This window comes from Wolffia australiana, chromosome 14 (genome assembly GCF_029677425.1).
Source record: "Wolffia australiana isolate 7733 chromosome 14, ASM2967742v1".
Lineage (NCBI taxonomy): Eukaryota > Viridiplantae > Streptophyta > Magnoliopsida > Alismatales > Araceae > Wolffia > Wolffia australiana.
The window spans coordinates 13,965,198-13,985,698 of record NC_135848.1 but is presented as its reverse complement, the minus strand read 5'-3'; the positions used below and the strand labels follow the sequence as shown (position 1 = coordinate 13,985,698).

General features: G+C 42.1%; 4 protein-coding genes across 6 annotated transcripts; 2 read left to right on the top strand and 2 right to left on the bottom strand.

Moving 5' to 3' along the window:
• Nucleotides 1-1,158: 1,158 nt before the first annotated feature.
• LOC144711621 (Nucleic acid-binding, OB-fold-like protein) lies at nucleotides 1,159-5,950 on the top strand. The gene is made up of 14 exons (XM_078585607.1): nucleotides 1,159-1,508; nucleotides 1,607-2,270; nucleotides 2,388-2,439; nucleotides 2,599-2,728; nucleotides 2,845-2,943; nucleotides 3,173-3,466; nucleotides 3,546-3,653; nucleotides 3,975-4,046; nucleotides 4,135-4,221; nucleotides 4,468-4,539; nucleotides 4,613-4,699; nucleotides 5,331-5,438; nucleotides 5,511-5,579; nucleotides 5,722-5,950. Exons 1-14 carry the CDS (start codon nucleotides 1,266-1,268, stop codon nucleotides 5,794-5,796), a joined length of 2,160 nt encoding a protein of 719 aa, XP_078441733.1. The 5' UTR covers nucleotides 1,159-1,265; the 3' UTR covers nucleotides 5,797-5,950.
• Nucleotides 5,951-6,252: 302 nt separating this feature from the next.
• Nucleotides 6,253-6,796, bottom strand: LOC144711622 (uncharacterized). The gene has a single exon (XM_078585608.1). It carries the CDS (start codon nucleotides 6,709-6,711, stop codon nucleotides 6,448-6,450), a length of 264 nt encoding a protein of 87 aa, XP_078441734.1. The 5' UTR covers nucleotides 6,712-6,796; the 3' UTR covers nucleotides 6,253-6,447.
• A 3,588-nt stretch (nucleotides 6,797-10,384) lies between these two features.
• Nucleotides 10,385-14,098, top strand: LOC144712062 (cysteine protease ATG4-like). 3 transcript variants are annotated; one of them, XM_078586240.1, is made up of 8 exons: nucleotides 10,385-10,634; nucleotides 11,228-11,667; nucleotides 11,759-11,895; nucleotides 12,700-13,052; nucleotides 13,393-13,531; nucleotides 13,603-13,658; nucleotides 13,728-13,798; nucleotides 13,866-14,098. In XM_078586240.1, the coding sequence occupies exons 2-8, from the start codon at nucleotides 11,256-11,258 to the stop codon at nucleotides 14,036-14,038; spliced, it is 1,341 nt and encodes a 446-aa protein (XP_078442366.1). In that variant the 5' UTR covers nucleotides 10,385-10,634; nucleotides 11,228-11,255; the 3' UTR covers nucleotides 14,039-14,098. The 3 variants fall into 3 exon arrangements, with proteins under 3 accessions (XP_078442366.1, XP_078442365.1, XP_078442364.1); XM_078586239.1 differs by having other exon boundaries at nucleotides 10,385-10,726; XM_078586238.1 differs by having other exon boundaries at nucleotides 10,390-10,622.
• Nucleotides 14,099-14,748: 650 nt separating this feature from the next.
• Nucleotides 14,749-20,157, bottom strand: LOC144711844 (luminal-binding protein 5-like). Its single transcript, XM_078585941.1, has 8 exons — nucleotides 20,050-20,157; nucleotides 18,972-19,239; nucleotides 18,675-18,889; nucleotides 18,325-18,567; nucleotides 17,384-17,863; nucleotides 16,822-16,976; nucleotides 16,681-16,763; nucleotides 14,749-15,322 (listed from the first exon to the last, which is right to left on the bottom strand). Exons 1-8 carry the CDS (start codon nucleotides 20,105-20,107, stop codon nucleotides 14,827-14,829), a joined length of 1,998 nt encoding a protein of 665 aa, XP_078442067.1. The 5' UTR covers nucleotides 20,108-20,157; the 3' UTR covers nucleotides 14,749-14,826.
• Between the last annotated feature and the right edge of the window lie 344 nt (nucleotides 20,158-20,501).

Below are 20,501 nucleotides of genomic sequence, written 5' to 3'. Positions count from 1 at the left end.
GGGGAGAGACAGAGAGATAGAGAGAGAGAGTGAGTGGAGGGGAGAGAAAGAGAGATAGAGAGAGAGAGAGAGTGAGTGGAGGGGAGAGAGAGAGTGAGTGGGGTGGAGAGAGAGAGGGATAGAGAGTGAGTGGAGGGGAGAGAGAGTGAGTTGAAGAGAGAGAGGGGGAGAGAGAGAGCGTGAGTGGAGGGGAGAGAGAGTGAGTGGAAGGGAGAGAGAGAGTGAGTGGAGGGGAGAGAGGGAGAGAGTGAATGAGTGGAGGGGAGGCAAGAGAAAGGGAGTGAGAGTGAGTGAGTTGAAGGCAAGAGAAGGGGAGAGAGGGAGAGAGATATATAGGTATATAGATAGATAAATGGATAGATAAATAGATAGATACATAGATAGAGAGAGAGAGATATAGATAGATAGAGAGAGATATAGAGATAGATAGAGGGAGAGAGATAGAGATATATATGTATAGAGAGATAGATAGATAAAGAGAGAGATAGAGATAGAGAGAGACGGAGAGAGGGAAATAGAAGGGGGGAGATAGGGAGAGATTTAAATTCCAGCAAAGCAAACATGGAGAGATAGACATGGACATAGTGAGAAAGATTCACCCAGAATAATGGATGGTGGGTATTAAACTATGAATATGGATATGTACATCGGATATTGGATATTTTTAGTACATAACAAATCAGAATAAATCCGTTTCTTATATTAATGGAATCATTTCAAACAATCTAAAATTCATTCATTCATCCGTCGTTCTTCTCTAGTCCTGTATGTATGGAGATGTATATATTCATACGGTATTAAAAATTAAAATTAGCACATAATAAGTTCAAATAAATCCGATTATTTTTCGCTAAAAATACAAATTCAAATGAATTCATATAATCCGTTTCAATTTAACAAATCTTTTAAAACATTTTTCAGCCTTAAATCCAAATAAACATTCTTAAGTCCATCATCCTTCAATACCTCCTGGATATATAGTGGAGTTAGATAGTAAATTATAAAGATGGATAGCTACAAATAATATTTAAAACAAGTGCACAATAAAGCAGAATAAATCCGAGTATTTTCATTTCAAGAAATAATTTAAAACATTTCAGAAAATCCGCGTCTTCTGGGAGGTTCGTTGGGGCCTATAAAAGGCGGGAAAAATCGACATTATCTGTTCTTACCAGTTCGCCTTCGAGCGGAGTCTCGGACATGGATGGAGAAGACGTCTTGCTGGGAACGCTCGATTTGATCTGATCTTCGTAGCTGAGACGATCATGGACGGATTTCCAGGAGCGGCGAGCTCTGCCGGCGGTAGATTTGCAACGTTTTTGCCCTCTTCTACCTCCCGCAGTAAGAAGATCAATTGGTGCTCGCCAAGCCGCAAGATTCGTTCTTCTCCCGTGTGCCTCGCCAATGGCGATGGAAGCTCCGGAAAGCCTGAGTTCGACAAGTGGGATCAGATGGAGCTCAAGTTCGGGCGACTCCTCGGCGAAGACCCGAAGCTGACGCTTGCCAAGGTGAGGGATGGATCGTTTTTGGATTTTTTGAATCCGCCCGCGTGATCTTAGTTTTTTTTGTAATTAGTCTTGATTGTGGGTTTCTGATTCCTGTGCAGATAATGGGGAGGAAATTGAATCCGGACGCGTCGTACATGGAAATTGAGAAATCCTTTTATAAGAACAAGGGTAAAATTGATTACGGGGAGAATATGAATTTGAGCACAGACCGGGAAAATCTCGAAGCGAGGCCGAGAATGCCCGCCCTTGCGCGTCCTTCAGGCTCTGTTAGTGATAATCTAAAGCTGAATCTTCAACGGCCGGCCATGGATAAGAGGATGAAATCCGCCGCAACTAGTGAGCAATCTGTGGTGCCATCCGTTCCCCGACCTATAAAACCGCCGGAGAGAATTGTTGAGAAGGAAAAATTACCCGAAATTGGTCTACGGAAGCCAAATCCATTGCAAGGAGATGACTTCGATCTTGAGAAGCCGTCGAAGTTCAGGATCAAGCCGAATTTAACGCTTAAAATGAAGCTCCCAAGCGAGAACACCAACGATGTGAGTCTGTTAAAGAAGCCAGAGCTGGTGAAAATTTTCCCGAAGACCGAGGAAGATGAATTGCCCCGTAGCAATTCAAATAGTTCGAGCTCTGGAGAAACGACCATAATCGTTGATAAGAAGCCTGATTATATTCAATCTGTTGGCGAACCCTTGTATCAATCTGATGAGGCCGCTAGCCTTGGCACCGTGGATGACGAAAAGACTGATGTTGCCGAAGCAGGTAATGGGCTGTTAATTCTTATGAATTTATTGTTTTTTAGGTGTGAAACTAGAACTGTTATTCGTTATTCTCTTAATTCTTTATAATTCCTCTGATATTTCTTAGTCTTGGTTCCAGGGAATGACGACAGTAGTACTCCACAAGTTGGTCTGCTTGGAAAACCTCAGAGGTCTTCATCGAGATCTTCTCAAATTACACAGTTCTTAATTCAATTATTTTTTTTGTTTTCTACCTTTGATTTAGAGTAGAGTATTTTTTGTTTGATGTCAATTATCGTATCTTTTTGGTGCTTGATATGATTCAGTTCATGGAATTTCATTTTTTACAGGTTGGAAATTTCTTCGGATGAAGCTTCTGATCAGATTGAATCCGTTCCCCAATCTGATGAGGAAGGGAAAGCAACGCTTGAAGATCTTGACGTCAACGGGGTCGAAACTGTGGCGTCTGCTGATCAAGAGGTAACAGCTTACTCCTCTTGGATCCTGGAGGATAGTCTTTTTAAAATTCTGATTCCACTCGAAGAAATCTCTGTTAATTTTTAGTTATTATTATAATTTCGTGAATCCTCTGATAGGAGAGAGAAGCGCATGATTGGAGAATAACAGATGACTTGCTCAAGACAGGAGAAAGAACAGAGGTGGAGCTCATCAGCTGCAGTAACAGAGGCTTTGTTGTGAGTTTTCGACTTTGAATTTTTTTGTTCATAATCTGGGTTCTTCTACTTTTTATTATTTAATGCTTTTCATTAAATATTTTACTCAATCTATCCTTCTCTTTTTTGTTCCCTTCCATCGTTCCTCTAGTTCCTCAGTTTTGATCCTGTATAATAAAATTATATTGTATTTTATACAAATATGATAATTTTGTTTGATTAATTTGATTCAAGTTTATTAATTTTGTAGGTATCGTTTGGGTCTTTGATAGGGTTCCTGCCCTATCGAAATCTCGGTGCCAAATGGAAATATCTGGCGTTTGAATCATGGCTAAGGAAAAATGGCCTTGATCCCTCTCTCTATCGTCAGAAATTAAGCATCATGGGAAACTACGAATCCCAGAGAAATCTTGGAGAATCAACAGATACTTCGTCCGATGGGTACAGAGAGGGTGATAAATTAACACCTGATATGAAATTCGAAGATCTCCTTGACATTTATGACCGAGAAAAAATCAGATTTCTGTCATCCTTCATTGGTCAGGTCGGTTAATCATCACCCCTCTTTGGCTCATATTAAAAATCTTAATATTCTCTTTTAAATCTAACGATTATCGTTGCAGGTGATTAGGGTTTCTGTTGTTCTCTCGGATCCGAAATCGAGGAAGTTGATATTTTCTGGAAGACCTAAAGAAAAAGAGGAAGTATTAGAAAAGAAGAAAAGTTTAATGGTAAGTAGATGGCAAAGATCATACTTATATCAAGTTTAATGATAAGTTGTTTCATCCTGATAATTTTTTTATATGCGACATTTCTTTAAAGGATATTAATTCTGAATTCTTCTGAAAATATCACTTTTTATGCATCCCTGGAATGGCTTTATTACTGGAACATTAAAGGAATAATAGGAGAAGTGTTTGATCGTTCCGATATCATTTTTATTTAGGATGATAATGAAATGATATTTATTCTGAATTCTTCTGAAAATATTCGCATCTTTTACAATCTAGAAGTATTTCTTACTCATTCTGTGCGTTTGAATTTCCACACAGGCAAAGATCAGCGTCGGAGACGTGGTGAAATGTTGCGTCAAGAAGATTACTTACTTTGGGATATTTGTTGAGGTACCCTGAATTAACTACTCTTGATTATCCTAATCTAATTTAGCAGGAAGTTTTTTTTATTTAAATACTTGATAATTTTTTGATTTAGATTGAAGGCGTGCCCGCACTGATCCATCAATCAGAAATTTCATGGGATGAAACACTAGATCCGTCCTCTTTCTACAAGATTGGCCAGGTAAATCATGACTTTTCTCGTTATAAATTATTTACTCTCTTTTTTTTATTCGTATTGCATAGGTTTGATTACCAATCTCGGATGATCTTCCAATTTCCTTAACAAAATATTTATTCGAAATGTTCATTGTTCCAATGGTTTTTAAAAGATAATTGATTAAAAAACGTAAATTTCTTTCTTCTCTAACAAAAATTCACAACCCTTTTTCAAGACTGTGATTTTAAATTTGATCATCCCTCCTCTCAGATTATCGATGCCAAAGTTCACCAGCTAGATTTTGCCCTCGAGCGTATAACATTGACACTTAAGGAAATAACGGTAAGGAACTATTTTCATAATTATATTGTTTGTAATTTCTTATAAACACACTTACATAAATCTTTAATTTCAGCCGGATCCGCTAAACGATGCTTTAGAGACCGTGGTCGGTGACCCCACTTCTCTAGGTGGAGCAGTGGAAGCAACACAAGAAACAGAGGTTAGTATTTAGTAAACTCATGAGGATTTCAAGATCCGTTCTACGGTCTCCTATTGTTTGTGTAAACATAACCAAATAAGAATTGATTATTTAATTATTGTTTACCGACTGACTATTTAACATGTTTGGATGAATTCTCTTCGTAACATGAATCTTCATCTGAATTGACTTCGTAACATGCATCTTCAGATGAATTGCCTTCGTTCCAAGAATCTTCTGCTGAATTGACTTCGAGTCATAAATCTTCATCTGAATTGACTTTGTGACATAAATTTTCATCTGAATTGACTTCATAACGTGCATTTTCACATGAATTGACTTCGTAACATGAATCTTCATCTGAATTGACTTCATAACATGAATCTTCATCTGAATTAACTTCGTAACATGCATCTTCAGATGAATTAACTTTGTATTATGAATCTTCTGCTGAATCGACGTCAAAGCATGAACTTTCATCGGAAATGACATTGCCACACGCATCTTCAGATGAATTGACTTCGTGTCAAGAATCTTCTGTTAAATTGACTTCGTAACATGAATCTTCATATTAATTGACCTCCAGACATGAAGATGAACTTCAGCTCAAGTCTTTTTTTTAATTGGTTCGCCATTTGTTGAACAAATTCAGTGGGCCGATGTTGACAACCTGATCGAGGAGCTGAAAAAAATCGAGGGGGTGGTCGGAGTATCCAAAGGCCGCTTTTTCCTGAGCCCCGGGTTGACTCCTACGTTTCAGGTTGGTTTTCTGAATTTCTTCCCTTTTTTCTTCAATTTATGAGATGAACTCACAATTTTTATCTTTCTGCAGGTCTACATGGCATCCATGTACGATAATCAATATAAATTACTCGCCCGTAACGGGAACAAAGTTCAAGAGGTATGCAAACAGTTTACATTCTTGTACTTTTCAGAAAAAAAACTTACTTTCTTCTCAAGTTCATAAACATGGAATTATTGAGCTCAAGAAATTAGCGAGGAAAAAAAAGATTCGGATTTACCTTTATCGGGGTTTTGGCCAGGTTCTTGTGCAGTCATCAATGGATAAGGAGCAGATGAAAGGCGCAATTTTGACTTGTACAAAGAGGGTGGCCTGAATAGTGAGTCAATCTTCATAACAATCATAGTTTTGACCATCAATCGGAGAAGAGATTGAAATAAGATGTTAGATCGAAGAATACTCTATTTATGAAGAAGATTATGGTGCCGCCATTACATTCATTATAAAAAGTTCCATGTTTCATTTTACAACAGATTTTAGGAATAGTCCTGGACTCGATGAGTTATGACGATTATATCGCCCAAAATTTTCAGAAATAAGAACGTGATTCATGATTGTCCACCATCTCTGTAACGACCAGAGTAATTTCAGTTAATAATCTGACTTCAAATAATAAATCGGAGAAGAGTTTGAACAAAATGTCGAATGGAAGCAGACTTTGTGTATGAGGAAGATTATTGTCGCATAAAATTCTTTGTAGAGAGTTCCCCCTTCCCAGGTTCCTCTTTCCCCGAACAGATTTCTGAATTTATTCGATTTAAATATAACTAGCTTTGAAAACAAGGAGTCGTTTTAACGATTATACCGGTGAAAAGATTCAAAATTACAACAAGAGAAAAAAAACCGTCCCGTATGAACGCGATTCACGATCATCCACGGTCTTCGTAACTCGGGATCTTGAAATTTCCCGATGTATTCCGTATGAACATCAACAAAGAAAAATTTAAAACGACGACGGATCGACGGATCAGACGTTGGTGGAGAGCTTGCCGCGGGGATCTACAACGAACGAGGCGTTGGCGGGGAGCTCATCAGGAGCGTCGTGGATGATCGGCTTGGTAAGCATGAGCGGACGATCCTTGGCTTCTTCTTCGTCTTCGTTATCGGTGGTGCTGAGATTGATGCAGGAACATCGTTCTAGCGATGCGAAGAAGGCGGACGCCACGCTCGATCCCACCCAATTCGCCACGCGATCGAGCTTCTCGCAGGTCATGAAGCTTGAATTTTCCATCTCTTCTCAGATCTAAGATCGATTTGAATCCGCAAACCCTCGCTCTTCCGTGGAAATCGTATGAACATTCAAGAGAAATTTGGGGCCAACTTACCCTTTATAAACAACTCGCCCGCTGTTTTCTTTTCTAATTTAGTTTCTATAATTACTTTCATCAGGGTTAGTAATTACTTTTAAAAGGACTTTAATGAAAATTTACGTCTCGTTCTTCGTCCCGTCTAGACCCCCGGATGACGGATTAGACGTAACGGAACGGGATGTCCGATCAGTTAATCGTGACGAAGTGCTCTTGGACGGAGTGGATGACGTAACGGAAGGAAGTAATTCTGGTACGTGATCGGCGCCTGATGACGAAACAATACGGAACGGATGACGTGTTAATGTTGCTAATTCTGTAATTACAGAAACAAAAAACGATGGGCAAAGTGGGCTTTATTAATGGGTCAGCCTTCTGTTTTGACTTGTATTTTGCTAATAATTTTGATTAGATATTTGTTTATTTAGTGTATTTTCATCCCGACGGATAGGACGTAACGGAACGGGATGTTCGGTCAGCTAGCCATCACTGAGTGCTCTTTGACGGAATGGATGACGTAACGGAAGTAAACAAGTCTGGAAGGTGATCGACACCTGATGACGAAATGGGGACATAACAGATGACGTGATAATGTTGCTAATTCTGTAATTACAGAGACAAAACCAATGGGCGAAATTTGCTTTATTAATGGATCAGCCTCCTGTTTTGACTTGTATTTTCATAATAATTTTGATTAGATATTTGGTTAGTTATTGGATTTAAATGAGAATTTGTTGAACGAGAATTTATACCAGAACTGCTAAATTCAAGGGTAAGTTTGTTGAACGAATGAAACCCTACACCCTAAACCCTAAACGCTCAGACGTAGACAAGGACTGAAAATACAGACTCTGTGACAGAGGACTCACCAAAATGTCATTCCGTTCTATTACACTAAGTTTACAGTGCAGAACGAAACCCTAAACCCTGAACCCTAAAATGTAGACAGGACGAGAATGCAGACTATAAATGCTGTTCCATCCCTCTCGCTACATCCTCAGCCACTGGCCCTATATTTCATTTTTAAAAAAGTGGTTCTTTTCTGACGATATCACTGCCTGGAAACTAATTTAAAAATAACTATAATAGGAAGTAATCAAGTATTTTATAATACGTGAAAGTTGTGACTAGAAGTTGATGAATCTTTTGAACTTTTTGGGGGTAATGTGTCTCGTGATTTTGCAGGTAGCAGTGACGAATCATGTGACATTTTAGAAAGTTCGAAAAGTTATTTGTTTGTTTTTGTAGGATTTGTATGGAGAGTTCTCAGAGAAGGATTGTGGAAAAGTCTAGAGAGAGAGACACCAATCATTTCAGATACAAATTTGTTGAGTTCAGAGAAAAAGAGTCATGAGAGAGATTTAAAGAAAGCTATTAGGAAGGAGATTTGTTGGGCGAGAGAATTTTAAGAGAGAGAGAGGAAGGAAGGATGAAGATGGAGAAAAAAGAGAGGAAGTCAGGGAGAGAGAACTTTTGTGAGAGAGAGCAAAGAAGAGAGAGAGAGAGAGGAAGTCAGGGAGAGAGCATTGTGAGAGAGGAATAAGGACAGAGTAAAAGAGAGGTCAGGATTCAGGAAGAACGAGAAAGAAAGAGAGAGGGGAAGAGGGAGAGGGAGAGATAGAAAGAGAGAGGAAGTCCGGAAGAGAGAGAGAGCTTTGTGAGAGAGAAAGAGAGGGAGGGAGAGAGGAAGTCAGGAAGAGAGAGGGAGGGAGAGGGGGAGAGAGAGGGAGGGAAAGAGAGAAAGCGAGGGAGGGAGAGAGAGAGAGAGATAGGTAGGGAGGTAGACAGAGGGAGAGAGAGATACAGAGACAGAGCGGGAGAGAGAGAGCAGAGAGAGAGATACAGAGACGGAGCGGGAGAGAGAGAGAGAGAGAGAGAGATACAGAGACGGAGCGGGAGAGAGAGAGGAGACAGAGAGGGAGAGAGGAGAGAGATACAGAGACAGAGAGGGAGAGAGAGAGGGGGATAGGTAGGGAGGTAGATAGAGAGAGAGAGAGATACAGAGACAGAGCGGGAGAGAGAGAGCAGAGAGAGAGATACAGAGACAGAGCGGGAGAGAGAGAGGAGAGAGAAAGAGACAGAGAGGGAGAGAGGAGAGAGATACAGAGACAGAGAGGGAGGAGAGAGATACAGAGACAGAGAGGGAGGAGAGAGATACAGAGACAGAGAGGGAGGAGAGAGATACAGAGACAGAGGGAGGAGAGAGATACAGAGACAGAGGGAGGAGAGAGATACAGAGACAGAGAGGGAGGGAGAGAGAGACAGAGACAGAGAGGGAGGAGAGAGATAGAGAGACAGAGGGAGGAGAGAGATGCAGAGACAGAGGAGAGAGAGATACAGAGACAGAGGAGGAGAGATACAGAGACAGAGAGGGAGAGAGAGATACAGAGACAGAGAGGAGGAGAGAGATACAGAGACAGAGGGAGGAGAGAGACAGAGACAGAGAGGGAGAGAGAGAGATACAGAGACAGAGAGGGAGGAGAGAGATACAGAGACAGAGAGGGAGAGAGAGAGATACAGAGACAGAGAGGGAGAGAGAGAGACAGAGATACAGACTACAGAGACAGAGACGGAGAGAGAGGAGAGAGAGACAGAGATACAGACTACAGAGACAGAGAGGGAGAGAGAGAGACAGAGATACAGAGACAGAGAGGGAGGAGAGAGATACAGAGACAGAGAGGGAGAGAGAGAGATACAGAGACAGAGAGGGAGAGAGAGAGATACAGAGACAGAGAGGGAGAGAGAGAGACAGAGATACAGACTACAGAGACAGAGACGGAGAGAGAGGAGAGAGAGACAGAGATACAGACTACAGAGACAGAGATGGAGAGAGAGAGACAGAGATACAGAGACAGAGAGGGAGGAGAGAGATACAGAGACAGAGAGGGAGAGAGAGAGATACAGAGACAGAGAGGGAGAGAGAAACAGAGACAGAGGGGGAGAAAGAGAGACAGAGAAACGGAACGGAGAGACAGAGAGCGAGAGAGAAGAGAGAGAGACAGAGATACAGACTACAGAGACAGAGATGGAGAGAGAGAGACAGAGATACAGAGACAGAGAGGGAGAGAGAGAGAGATACAGAGACAGAGACGGAGAGAGAGAGAGATACAGAGACAGAGACGGAGAGAGAGGAGACAGAGAGAGAGAGAGAGAGAGAGAGAGAGAGAGAGAGAGAGAGAGAGAGAGAGAGAGAGAGAGAGATACAGAGACAGAGGGAGAGAGAGAGAGGGAGAGAGAGATACAGAGACAGAGAGGGAGAGGGAGAGAGAGAGAGAGAGAGATGAGAGAGAGAGAAGAGAGAAAGAAGAGAGAAATATACCGAGACAGAGAGGGAGAGGGAGAGAGAGAGAGAGAGATGAGAGAGAGATACAGAGAGAGAGAAGAGAGAAAGAAGAGAGAAAGATACCGAGACAGAGAGGGAGAGAGAGAGAGACAGAGAGGGAGAGAGAGAGAGGAGAGAGAGAGAAAGATACAGAGAGAGAGAGAGAGACAGAGAGGGAGAGAGAGAGAGAGAGAGACAGAGACAGAGAGGGAGGGGGAGAGAGAGAGAGAGAGGAGAGAGAGAGATACAGAGACAGAGTGGGAGGAAGATAGAGAGAGAGAGATAAATAGATCGATTGAGAATTGACTGCGAAGAGAATCTGGGGAGGCGGAAAACAAGGGTCCACTTCCATCATCGAGAAGAGAGATTCATCGACGAGGGCAGCGCAGGCCAAACAATTAGAATAATCCGCCCCAGATTCGCCGGAGGACTTCCCACGCAACCGCGCTTTCGCCGACCCAAGAGAAGAGGGAAGCGTAACGGGGTTGTACTTGTTCAAATCGCCGAATCCGGGTACTTTTCGAGGTTTTTTCTCATCTCCGCGGATTCCCAAATTGTTGCATTCTTCTGGGTTTCCTCAAGAAACGAAATTGTCCCTGATTTGCGATCAATCTCCGGTATGTACTTTCCTGTCTACGATTTTCTCTAGAGAGAAACTGCCGGTGATTTCCTCGAGAAAGTCCTCGACTTTTACGGTCCAGCAGGCAGAATCGCCTATAATTTACCAGATTGTGTTCATTTTCGATTTATAAGATCTGTTCTTCTGCCTGCTCTCTCCGATTCGCATTAATCTCTTACCCGGTGCTCACCGAGGAAATCATCAAAATTCACAATCATGCAAGCAGAATTGCTGACAGTTTATCAGAACTTGTGCATCCCCTTGATCGAGCATTACTTATTGAATTGAGAATTGCCGATAGTTTATCTCTATTAACCCATTGCCCTGAAAAAGTAAACGAATCTGCAACTCGAAGGAAATTCAAATTTGCGGTCAGAAACCACGAAGTCGAACACTCATAAAGTGCATTCCTTGCATCGAACATTTTCTTGAATTCCGGTATCAGAAACTGTAAAATTAAGTTTTTTTTTCCCTCTGAGTTCGTATGAATCGATTTCAGATGCCATTCATGCCTGAAAAATCATTTGATGACGGAATTGCCTGAGAGGAATGCAGCATCAACCTTCCCCAGAGGGCCTGATTCAAAGCGCAATTCCAACAGTCCCAAGCCCAGTAAGACATCATCCTGGTCCACTATCTTCTCCAGCTCCAGATCAAGCTCACTATCACCCGAAACTAGAGAGAGAAAGATCAAATCTCATGGCTGGGCCTCTTCTGTGAAGAGAGCTATAACCTCTGTCTCGATGAGGAGGTTCCATGAGCGTTTTCTGGGACTGGACAAAGCCGATATCACGAGCTCCGGAAGTGAGGTATGGCTTCTGGGTGTCTGTTACAGGATTTCATCTGGTGAATCATCTTCAAATACCCAAGCTCAAGATAATGGCCCAAGGGAGTTATTGAATGATTTCTCTTCGAGAGTGTGTATAACCTACCGGAAAGGTTGACCTCAACTTTCCCTAATTGTCACAAGTTTCATGTTATCTACGATGACTGCGTCATTTTTAATAATTTATTTGGTTTAAGGGAACAGGTTTTGGCGCCGGAGATGATCGTGGTTTTACGAGTGATGTCAACTGGGGGTGTATGATCCGCAGCAGTCAGATGCTCGTTGCCCAGGCTTTGATGTTTCATCATCTAGGGAGGAGTTGGAGGAGACCTCAGAAGCCGGTGAGGCGGAGCATCTACTCATGTTTAGAACTGAAATCAGTGCGTTAATATAATGATACAATCCACAATCCCTGTCAGCAGTATTTCTGTCATTTGGCCTTAGGACAGTTCCCTTCAGATGCATTCTCCTTCCCCTAAGGAGGGAGCTGTTTTCAGGCAAAGACTTAACCCCCAATATCATCATCATCATCATCATCATCATTCTATGGCTGGAATGACGAGGACTATTTCCTTGCTGTCATTGTCATTCTACCTGTGGATGAATGACGAGGACAACGACAACTTGTCATCCCCCCTCATCATCTGGAAGAAAAAAAAGTTTGAGGGTGATGAGGGGATGATGACGAATTGCCATCGTCATCTATAGCCATGTACAAATGAGGATTTCGACACTACCATCCCATTGAAAATGAACGAGTCATCATCATCCTCTCATTGTCATCACCTGGGTTGACAAACAATAGAGGGCATCCGAGAAACTTGTTGAATTGGCAGGGAGATACTGATCCAAGCCCATAACTTCAATCGTGCTCTCTCTGCCCTTCCCTGTAGAAAGCTATTCCAAGGTCTTCATCAGATTACATGCGTAATTACAAACCTATCACCTTCAGATCTCTCTATATTTTCCATGAAATTTTGTTTGCTCATCTTTTGACGTATGGGCTTGAATTAGAGCCTCCAATCAATAAAGTAACCACAGCTTTCTAATAAAATTTTATCATAATTACTGAGGAAAAAATATGTCGACTTTACCCTGTGGGTATGATTGCTTTTGTGTTTCGTCTTCAATGTTTGATGTTTCAGCCATACGATCCCAAGTACATCGAGGTGTTGCATCTTTTTGGGGACTCCATTGCATCAACTTTCTCCATCCATAATCTTATTCAAGCTGGAAGGGGATATGGGCTGGCCGCTGGTGCCTGGGTGGGCCCCTATGCCATGTGTCGAGCTTGGGAAACGCTAGCCCGAGGCATTGACCAGCCCATGCCCATGGCAGTGTATGTCGTCTCCGGCGATGAAGACGGCGAGCGTGGTGGCGCGCCACTGCTCTATGTTGACATCGCTACCCGGCTCTGTTCTAAGTTGTCGCCTGACCAATGGTCCCCCCTTCTGGTCTTGGTTCCCCTGGTTCTTGGACTAGACAAGGTGAATCCCAGGTAAAAACATTAAAATTTTATGTTTTCCCTTTTTGATATAAATTAAACAGCTACAAATATCATAATACTGTAGCACCCTTACCACCGTTCTCAAAATCTGTAGCTTGTGGAGAGGGCTCAACTTTATTTCTTGTCATTGTATAAAAAGCATGGTCACATAGCATTTTATTTTAGGCAGGATGTTTGTAATTACTCCAACAGGATTGTGCTGTAAATAAAAAAACATCTCGTAAGAAGGATGGCTAGAGATTTCTTTTAAAAATACAAGTCCTTACCAACCCTAGAGAAAAAATGCATCATGATTTCTATGCAAATAAAGTCTAATGCTGTTTTCATGCAGGTACATCCCTCTGCTATCAGAGACGTTTACCTTCTCCCAGAGTCTGGGAATCATTGGCGGGAAGCCTGGCGCCTCCACGTACATCATTGGAGTCCAAGATGACAAGGCCCTGTTCTTGGATCCTCACCTGGTCCAGCCGGTGCGGCCAGTATTGACCGTTGCTTTTATGTTCCCATTGTAGCCTTTTGATTTTTTTGGTGACTTATTCAGGTTGTCGAGATCAAGATCGATGAAGTGGAGGCAGACACGTCTTCGTATCATTGCAGGCAAGTCCTATTCTCATCTGCATTTGAGCAAGTCAAAGTCTGATCCCCCCTCTCCTGGCTTTCTTTTAGCACCATGAGGCAGCTTCCGTTGGATCAACTTGATCCATCCCTAGCCATTGGATTCTACTGCCGTGACAGAGGTTTGACCATGTTGACCAAGACTCAGTTGCAGAGTTGGTGTTTGACCGTTGACCTCTTTCTTCTCAGGTGATTTTGAGGACTTCTGTTCTCGGGCCATCAACCTCACGGAAAAGTCAAATGGCGCACCGCTGTTCACTGTGGCAGAGTCCCCTGTGCTGCCCTCCAAGTCCATTGTCGCCGGTGAGGAGCCGCTGCCTGAACCGAGCACCCTTACCGAGGATGACTGGCAGCTCCTCTGACTTGTTACAGTTAAATTTCATTCAAAATAAGTAAATTATAAATAATTGCATTCAATGTTGGATTCGGGTCTCCTATTAGTGAGAGAAATTTGCTTGGGAGATGTGACAACAGGCTGGTGTGCTCGGCCAAGAGTGGTTTTGGGATAACCAGCTGATAGTCCAAAGTAACACAACAATCAGGACCTGGCAAGGGTTTCCTCGTTTGTTCTATCTCTCTCTCTCTCTCTCTCTATTTCTCTCTGTCTCTGTGTCTTTGCCTTTTCTCTGTCCCTGTTTCTCTCTCTCTCTCTCTGATACGATCCATGAATTTCATATTATTCTGGTAATTTCTCCCTCTATGATCATTTTCATGACTTTATGTTTAAGGCTTCTCCTTTTAAATTGTTGTAAGTAGTTGTAACCCTCCTCTTAGAAGGGCAGACAAGTAAATCAAAATTGGCTCATCTCTCTGTCTCCTCCATGGGATGTTCATCTAACTAGTGTCCCTTGAGTGACGTTCCTACCTCCTCTCTCCCTGATGATAATTTGCAGGATTTTTCCACTCTCCAAGTCTGTTTATGTCTCTCTCTCTCCCTATCTCTCCGTGTCCGTCTCTCTGTTTATCTTTCTCTCACTATCTCTCTATCTCAATCTCTCTCTGTGTCACTCTCTCAAAAGTATGCGGTCAACTTGCCTATTTTGAGCCTCAAATTTTCTCTTTCACTGCAGAATTTATAAAATCCTCAATAATAAGCCCCACTTTTATTATCACATCAATAACTTCACTTCAATGGGAATACACAAATCTATCAAAGCTCATCATGGGCATCCCCATCAGCGGCAACATCATCATCTTTTCCGGCTGCAGCAGATTGGTAGGCAGCAGAGACAATGGGCTCGCAGGCAGACTGCACCACCTTCAGCTTCTCCACAAGCTCTTCCTTTTCTGCTGTCTGATTCTCATCAAGCCACTGGTAAGCCTCGGCAATGAATGCATCAAGCTTTGCCACGTTGTCAGTGGTGATCTTTCCTGCGAGCTTGGCAGGATCATCAATGGCAGCCTTGGTGTTGTAGAGGTAGCCCTCCAGGTTGTTGCGGGCGTCGAATCGTTCTCTTATCTTCCTGTCCTCCTCGGCAAATTCCTCGGCCTCCTTCACCATGCGTTCGATCTCCTCGGCACTGAGCCGGCCCTTCTCGTTGGTGATGGTGATCTTCTCTGCACTCCCACTGCCCTTGTCCTCTGCCATCACGTTCAGGATTCCATTCGCGTCTATCTCAAATGTCACTTCGATCTGCGGCACTCCCCTGCACATGATGGTCATGATGATAATTTGCAGTCAAGAGTTTTAAGGATCATGATCACTATCCCATGGCACATGATGATCATGATGATAATTTTCAGGGGAGAAGTATGGATGATCATGATGATAACCTCTGCACATGATAACCATGATGATAATTTATGGTGGAGAGTATGGAGGATCATGATGATAACCTCTGCACATGATAACTATGATGATAGTTTACAGTGCAGAACAAGGAGATCATGATGATAACGTCTGCACATGATAACCATGATGATAATTTATGGTGGAGAGTATGGAGGATCATGATGATAACCTCTGCACATGATAACCATGATGATAGTTTACAGTGCAGAACAAGGAGATCATGATGATAACGTCTGCACAGGATAATCATGATGATAGTTTGCATTGGAGAGTAAGGAGGATCATGATGGTAATCACCCTGAGAATGATAATCATGACAATCATTTGTGCTGGAGAGTATGGAGGATCATGATGATAATCACCCTGAAAATGGATGATCATGACAATCATTTGTGGTGGAGAGTATGGAGGATAATGATGATAATCACACTGAAATGATGATCACGACGATAATTTGTGGCCGAGAGTATGGAGGATTAGGATGATAACCATGATGATAGTTTGCGGTGGATTTATACAGTAGATGAACGAAGAAAAAACTTCAAGCTGGTTGAAACGACCATCAGGAATGAGTAAATCCTCTTTTTACCATAGTGCATCCTTATTTTTATGTATTAAAAAAGAAAGGAAGCCGATTAACAGTTGTGACAAGATGTTAACCAATGTTTTATGAATAGTTGGATGATAACTTACAAGATGTTAACAAAGCCAAGCATTAATTTAGAGAGAATGAGATCAGTTCCGAAGTGCTTAGCCGGCCAAAAAAGATTCTCTCGGTATATTTCAGCTACCCTTAATCTTCGTACTATCCAATAGACAATCCATGTGAATAACAAAAAATATTATAAGATATTTACACCCCTAAAGGAGGATGGTGACGATGATGACTGTTTTTGTAGGCTATCATGAAGGAGATCGTCATGATTATATTCATGGTGATGATGATGACGGTTTTTGTAGCTATCATGAAGGAGATCCTTATGATTTTACTCACGGTGATGATGATGACGGTTTTTGTAGCTATCATGAAGGAAATCACCATGATTACATTCATTGTGATGATGATAATTATGGTGTTTATGGACAATCATGACGGCAATTTTTAATGATGATAGTTATAGAGCATCCTAATGGTGATGCTTAGAGACCATGAGGATGATGATGATGATGATGATGATGATGACGATGATGGTGATAAGAATGTGTATGAACCTTGGGGCAGGGGTGATTCCAGAGAGCACGAATTTGCCAAGGGAGTGGCAATCCTTAGCGAAGCTACGCTCACCCTCGAAGACCTGATCAAAGAGTAAGTCAATCCAACGCAGCAGGGACAGCATAGAGCAAAAGTCAAACCTGGATTGTAGTCGCAGTCTGCTGGTCCTCTGAGGTTGAAAAGATCTGCGACTTCTTTGTGGGGATGGCTGAGTTCCTTGGGATCAGCTTCGTCACCATTCCGCCAATAGTCTCAATCCCAAGCGTCAGCGGTGTCACATCCAAGAGCAGCAAATCTGGCCATCAAACTCTTTGAAAATTAGAGACATCCCTAAATTTTGTCTTTGTCACCTGCGTGTCACTTGGATGAATGACGATGAATATGAGATGGCAAATTCGACAGATGGGTGATTATGACAATTGACGACTACATGCATTGAAAAACAGATGATAACAAGATTGAAGAGACATGTTTCAATGCTCTATCTTAGCTTGGAAGGCAAATGGATGACAATGATAATTACTTCTCTCAGAAATTGGATGACAGTGATGATGATGATGCCAGAACTTGAAACTCAATGATGATGATGCTGATCCCTACTCTCATCTAATCACCATCGGTGATGCTGATCCCTACTCTCCTCTCCTCTCCTTCTCTGTAAAAAAAATCATGCAAAAATAAGAAAATCAGCTATATTATCACCTTTGGTTTCTTCCCCACCCTCGCCGCTCAAAATACTCCCTTGGACGGCTGCGCCAAAGGCAACAGCTTCATCTGGATTGATCTCTTTGTTGGGCTCCTTCCCGTCAAAGAACTCTTTCAACAGCTCCTGAATTTTGGGAATGCGAGTGCTTCCCCCAACGAGGACAATCTCTTCGATTTGAGACTTCTTTAAACGAGCATCCTCCAAGGCCTTCTTGACTGGGCCCATGGTCATTTTGAACAGGTCCCCGTTCAACTCTTCAAACCGGGCCCGGGTAAATGGCTCTGAGAAATCAACCCCGTCATACAGTGACTCGATCTCTAGTCTGACCTGGTGCTGGCTACTGAGGGCCCTCTTTGCCCTCTCTGCCTCCCTCCTCAGCTTGCCCAGTGCACGGCTGTCTCCGCTGATGTCCTTTCCGTGCTTCTTCTTTATCAACTTGATGAAATGCTCCATTATTCTCTGGTCAAAGTCCTCCCCTGAAGTCAATGGTCAACAAAAAATGAAACCCAGGAGTAGGCTTAGCAGTGATACCAAATTTCAGCATTGTCATCCTCATCAACATTCATGTGTATCTTGGATTAAGTCTATGACAAATCCCACGGATGGGTGATGATGACAGTGATTGTCCTTGGAAACTCAATGATGATGATGATGATGATGATCAGCACACCAAATGGTCTATCTTTCTTCAAGAAAAGATAAAATGCTATATCTTACTTGGAAAAGATACATGACGATGACTATGATGACTCTTGGACACTTTATGAAGATAAAATTCACCAATGATGGATGGCTTTGATGATGATGATGGCTCTTAAAAACCTGATATAGATGACAATTCATCATCATCATCATCCATGGTCATCGTCCATTGTCTTCATTGACACAGAACCCTACTCAGGAGTCTACTGGGTTGACCAGAGGGGTCTTGGGCTACCTCCGAGATGGGTGTCACCATTTGTGGCAAGAACCTCAAAAACTCCATTGTCAATAGCCAGAATGCTGACGTCAAAGGTCCCTCCGCCAAGGTCGAAGACCAGGATGTTATGCTCGCCGCCTTGTTTATCCAGGCCGTAGGCGATGGCGGCGGCGGTGGGTTCATTGATAATTCGGACAACATTGAGCCCTGCAATAGTGCCAGCATCCTTGGTGGCCTGTCTCTGAGCATCATTGAAATACGCTGCGACACGAGAGAGTGCAATGTGCATTTTAAAAAAGTGCAGAGAACTGTTGTTTATACAAAATTAAAAGATTTTAATGTATCTTTTTCGTTCTTAATGATCTTACCTGGGACAGTGACTACAGCATCATTGATTTTCTTTCCAAGAGAGGCTTCGGCAGTCTCCTTCATCCTGGTCAAAACCATAGCACTGATCTCCTCCGGGCTGAACACCTTAGTATGCCCATCTTTTGCCTGGACCTGGATATAGGGTTTACCCTCCTTGTTCATTATCTTATAGGGGACCAGTTTCATGTCCTTTTGAACTTCTTTGTCATCAAAGCTGAAATTAATAAATTTAAAAATTAATCAACGGGCATCCCAACCTGGTAAAATTTTATAGGAAGAATGCAAGAAGAATTCACCTTCTTCCAATGAGCCTTTTGACGTCAAAGATTGTTCTTTCGGGGTTAACAGGCGCCTGGTTTTTGGCAGCCTCTCCAATTAGTCTTTCAGAGTCAGTGAAGGCCACCCATGAAGGGGTGATACGGTTTCCCTGGTCATTGGCTATTATTTCCACCCGGCCGTTCTTATAAACTCCGACACAAGAGTAAGTTGTACCCAGGTCGATGCCAATCACAGTCCCCAGTTTGCTGCCCTCGTTTATTGCCACTGTAAATGAGAATAAATAGCCTGCAAGAAAAAAATATCAAATCTTTCATCCCTTCCAATCTGAATGATACCATCGAAGAACAAAGAGAAGTCTGATGGTTCTCTGGCCGAGATTTATATTCAGACGAATAGCGTGTTACTTACAGATTTGGATAATGAATTCCGAAATAATTCCGAGATCTTTCCGTTAGAGAATCCAATCTATATTCAAATAATGTGTCACATCCATGGACGATTCACAATCCCTAACTGATCTAGCAAAACCATGACCAAAATTTTCCTTTCATGTTCAAATGTAGCTCTACATCAGATCATAAATCCATCAACTCTCTAATCCGGTTATCCAGACGGAGATGGTGCCGGAAAATGAGGCCAGCACCAAGTATTTAGTAGCTCTTGGCCCTACAATGCTCTTTATCCATTTACTTTACATGCCCCTCATATTTCTGAGAAGTTCACTAATGCAAAAGATAAAATCCGATCCGATACACCCTTGAAAAAAACACAGAATCGAGAAGAGAAACGAGAAAACAGGATGAAGAAAACTTTCACGGGTTGAAATCAGTTGTACCAAAATATTCTTCGAGGTTTCAAAACTTTTGCTAAACCCTTAAATCAAGGTACGAAGAAGACAGGGGGGAAAGAGCTAAAAAAACAAACCAAATTAAAATAACGAAGAAGTAAGAAAAAAACCAAAATCAATGCACCGAAGTGTAAATCAAAAACCATTTCTTTCCGGCATTCATCCGCTGCACTCAAATTCACGGTGACACTCCTCAATTCGACGGCATCTACCAAGAATATCAGACTACAATTAGCGCAAAAATTCACCTGCTACCAAAAGGCAGAACAAGAGACAGGATTCGAGATTCTTGAGTGATAGATCCATGGCGACTGCAGACGATAGCGTTGACTTCAAGACTTGGAGTTTCTTTTTCTCTTCTATTTTTTTTCTCGCTGATCTATCTTATTTATAGTCCGTCAGAAAGAACGAAGGCTGACTTGTCAGTACACGTGGACCAATAGGAATGCTCCATCGGCTGCGGAGATCCCGACCGCTTGGATTCCATCCAACGGCGGAGATTGGATTTATCAGTAACGGTCAACGATCAAATTCCCAACGGTATACGTCTTATTTATGATTGGTAATAGACTAATAGCCCAACTAATTTAATAATGAAGGAAATTAATGAAAGGAGGCCAATTAAGGTTAAAACGGAGAAAATTAATGGTTTAGAAAGTCAACTTTTGCTGAGCATACATATCTGAATTTAAACAATCCT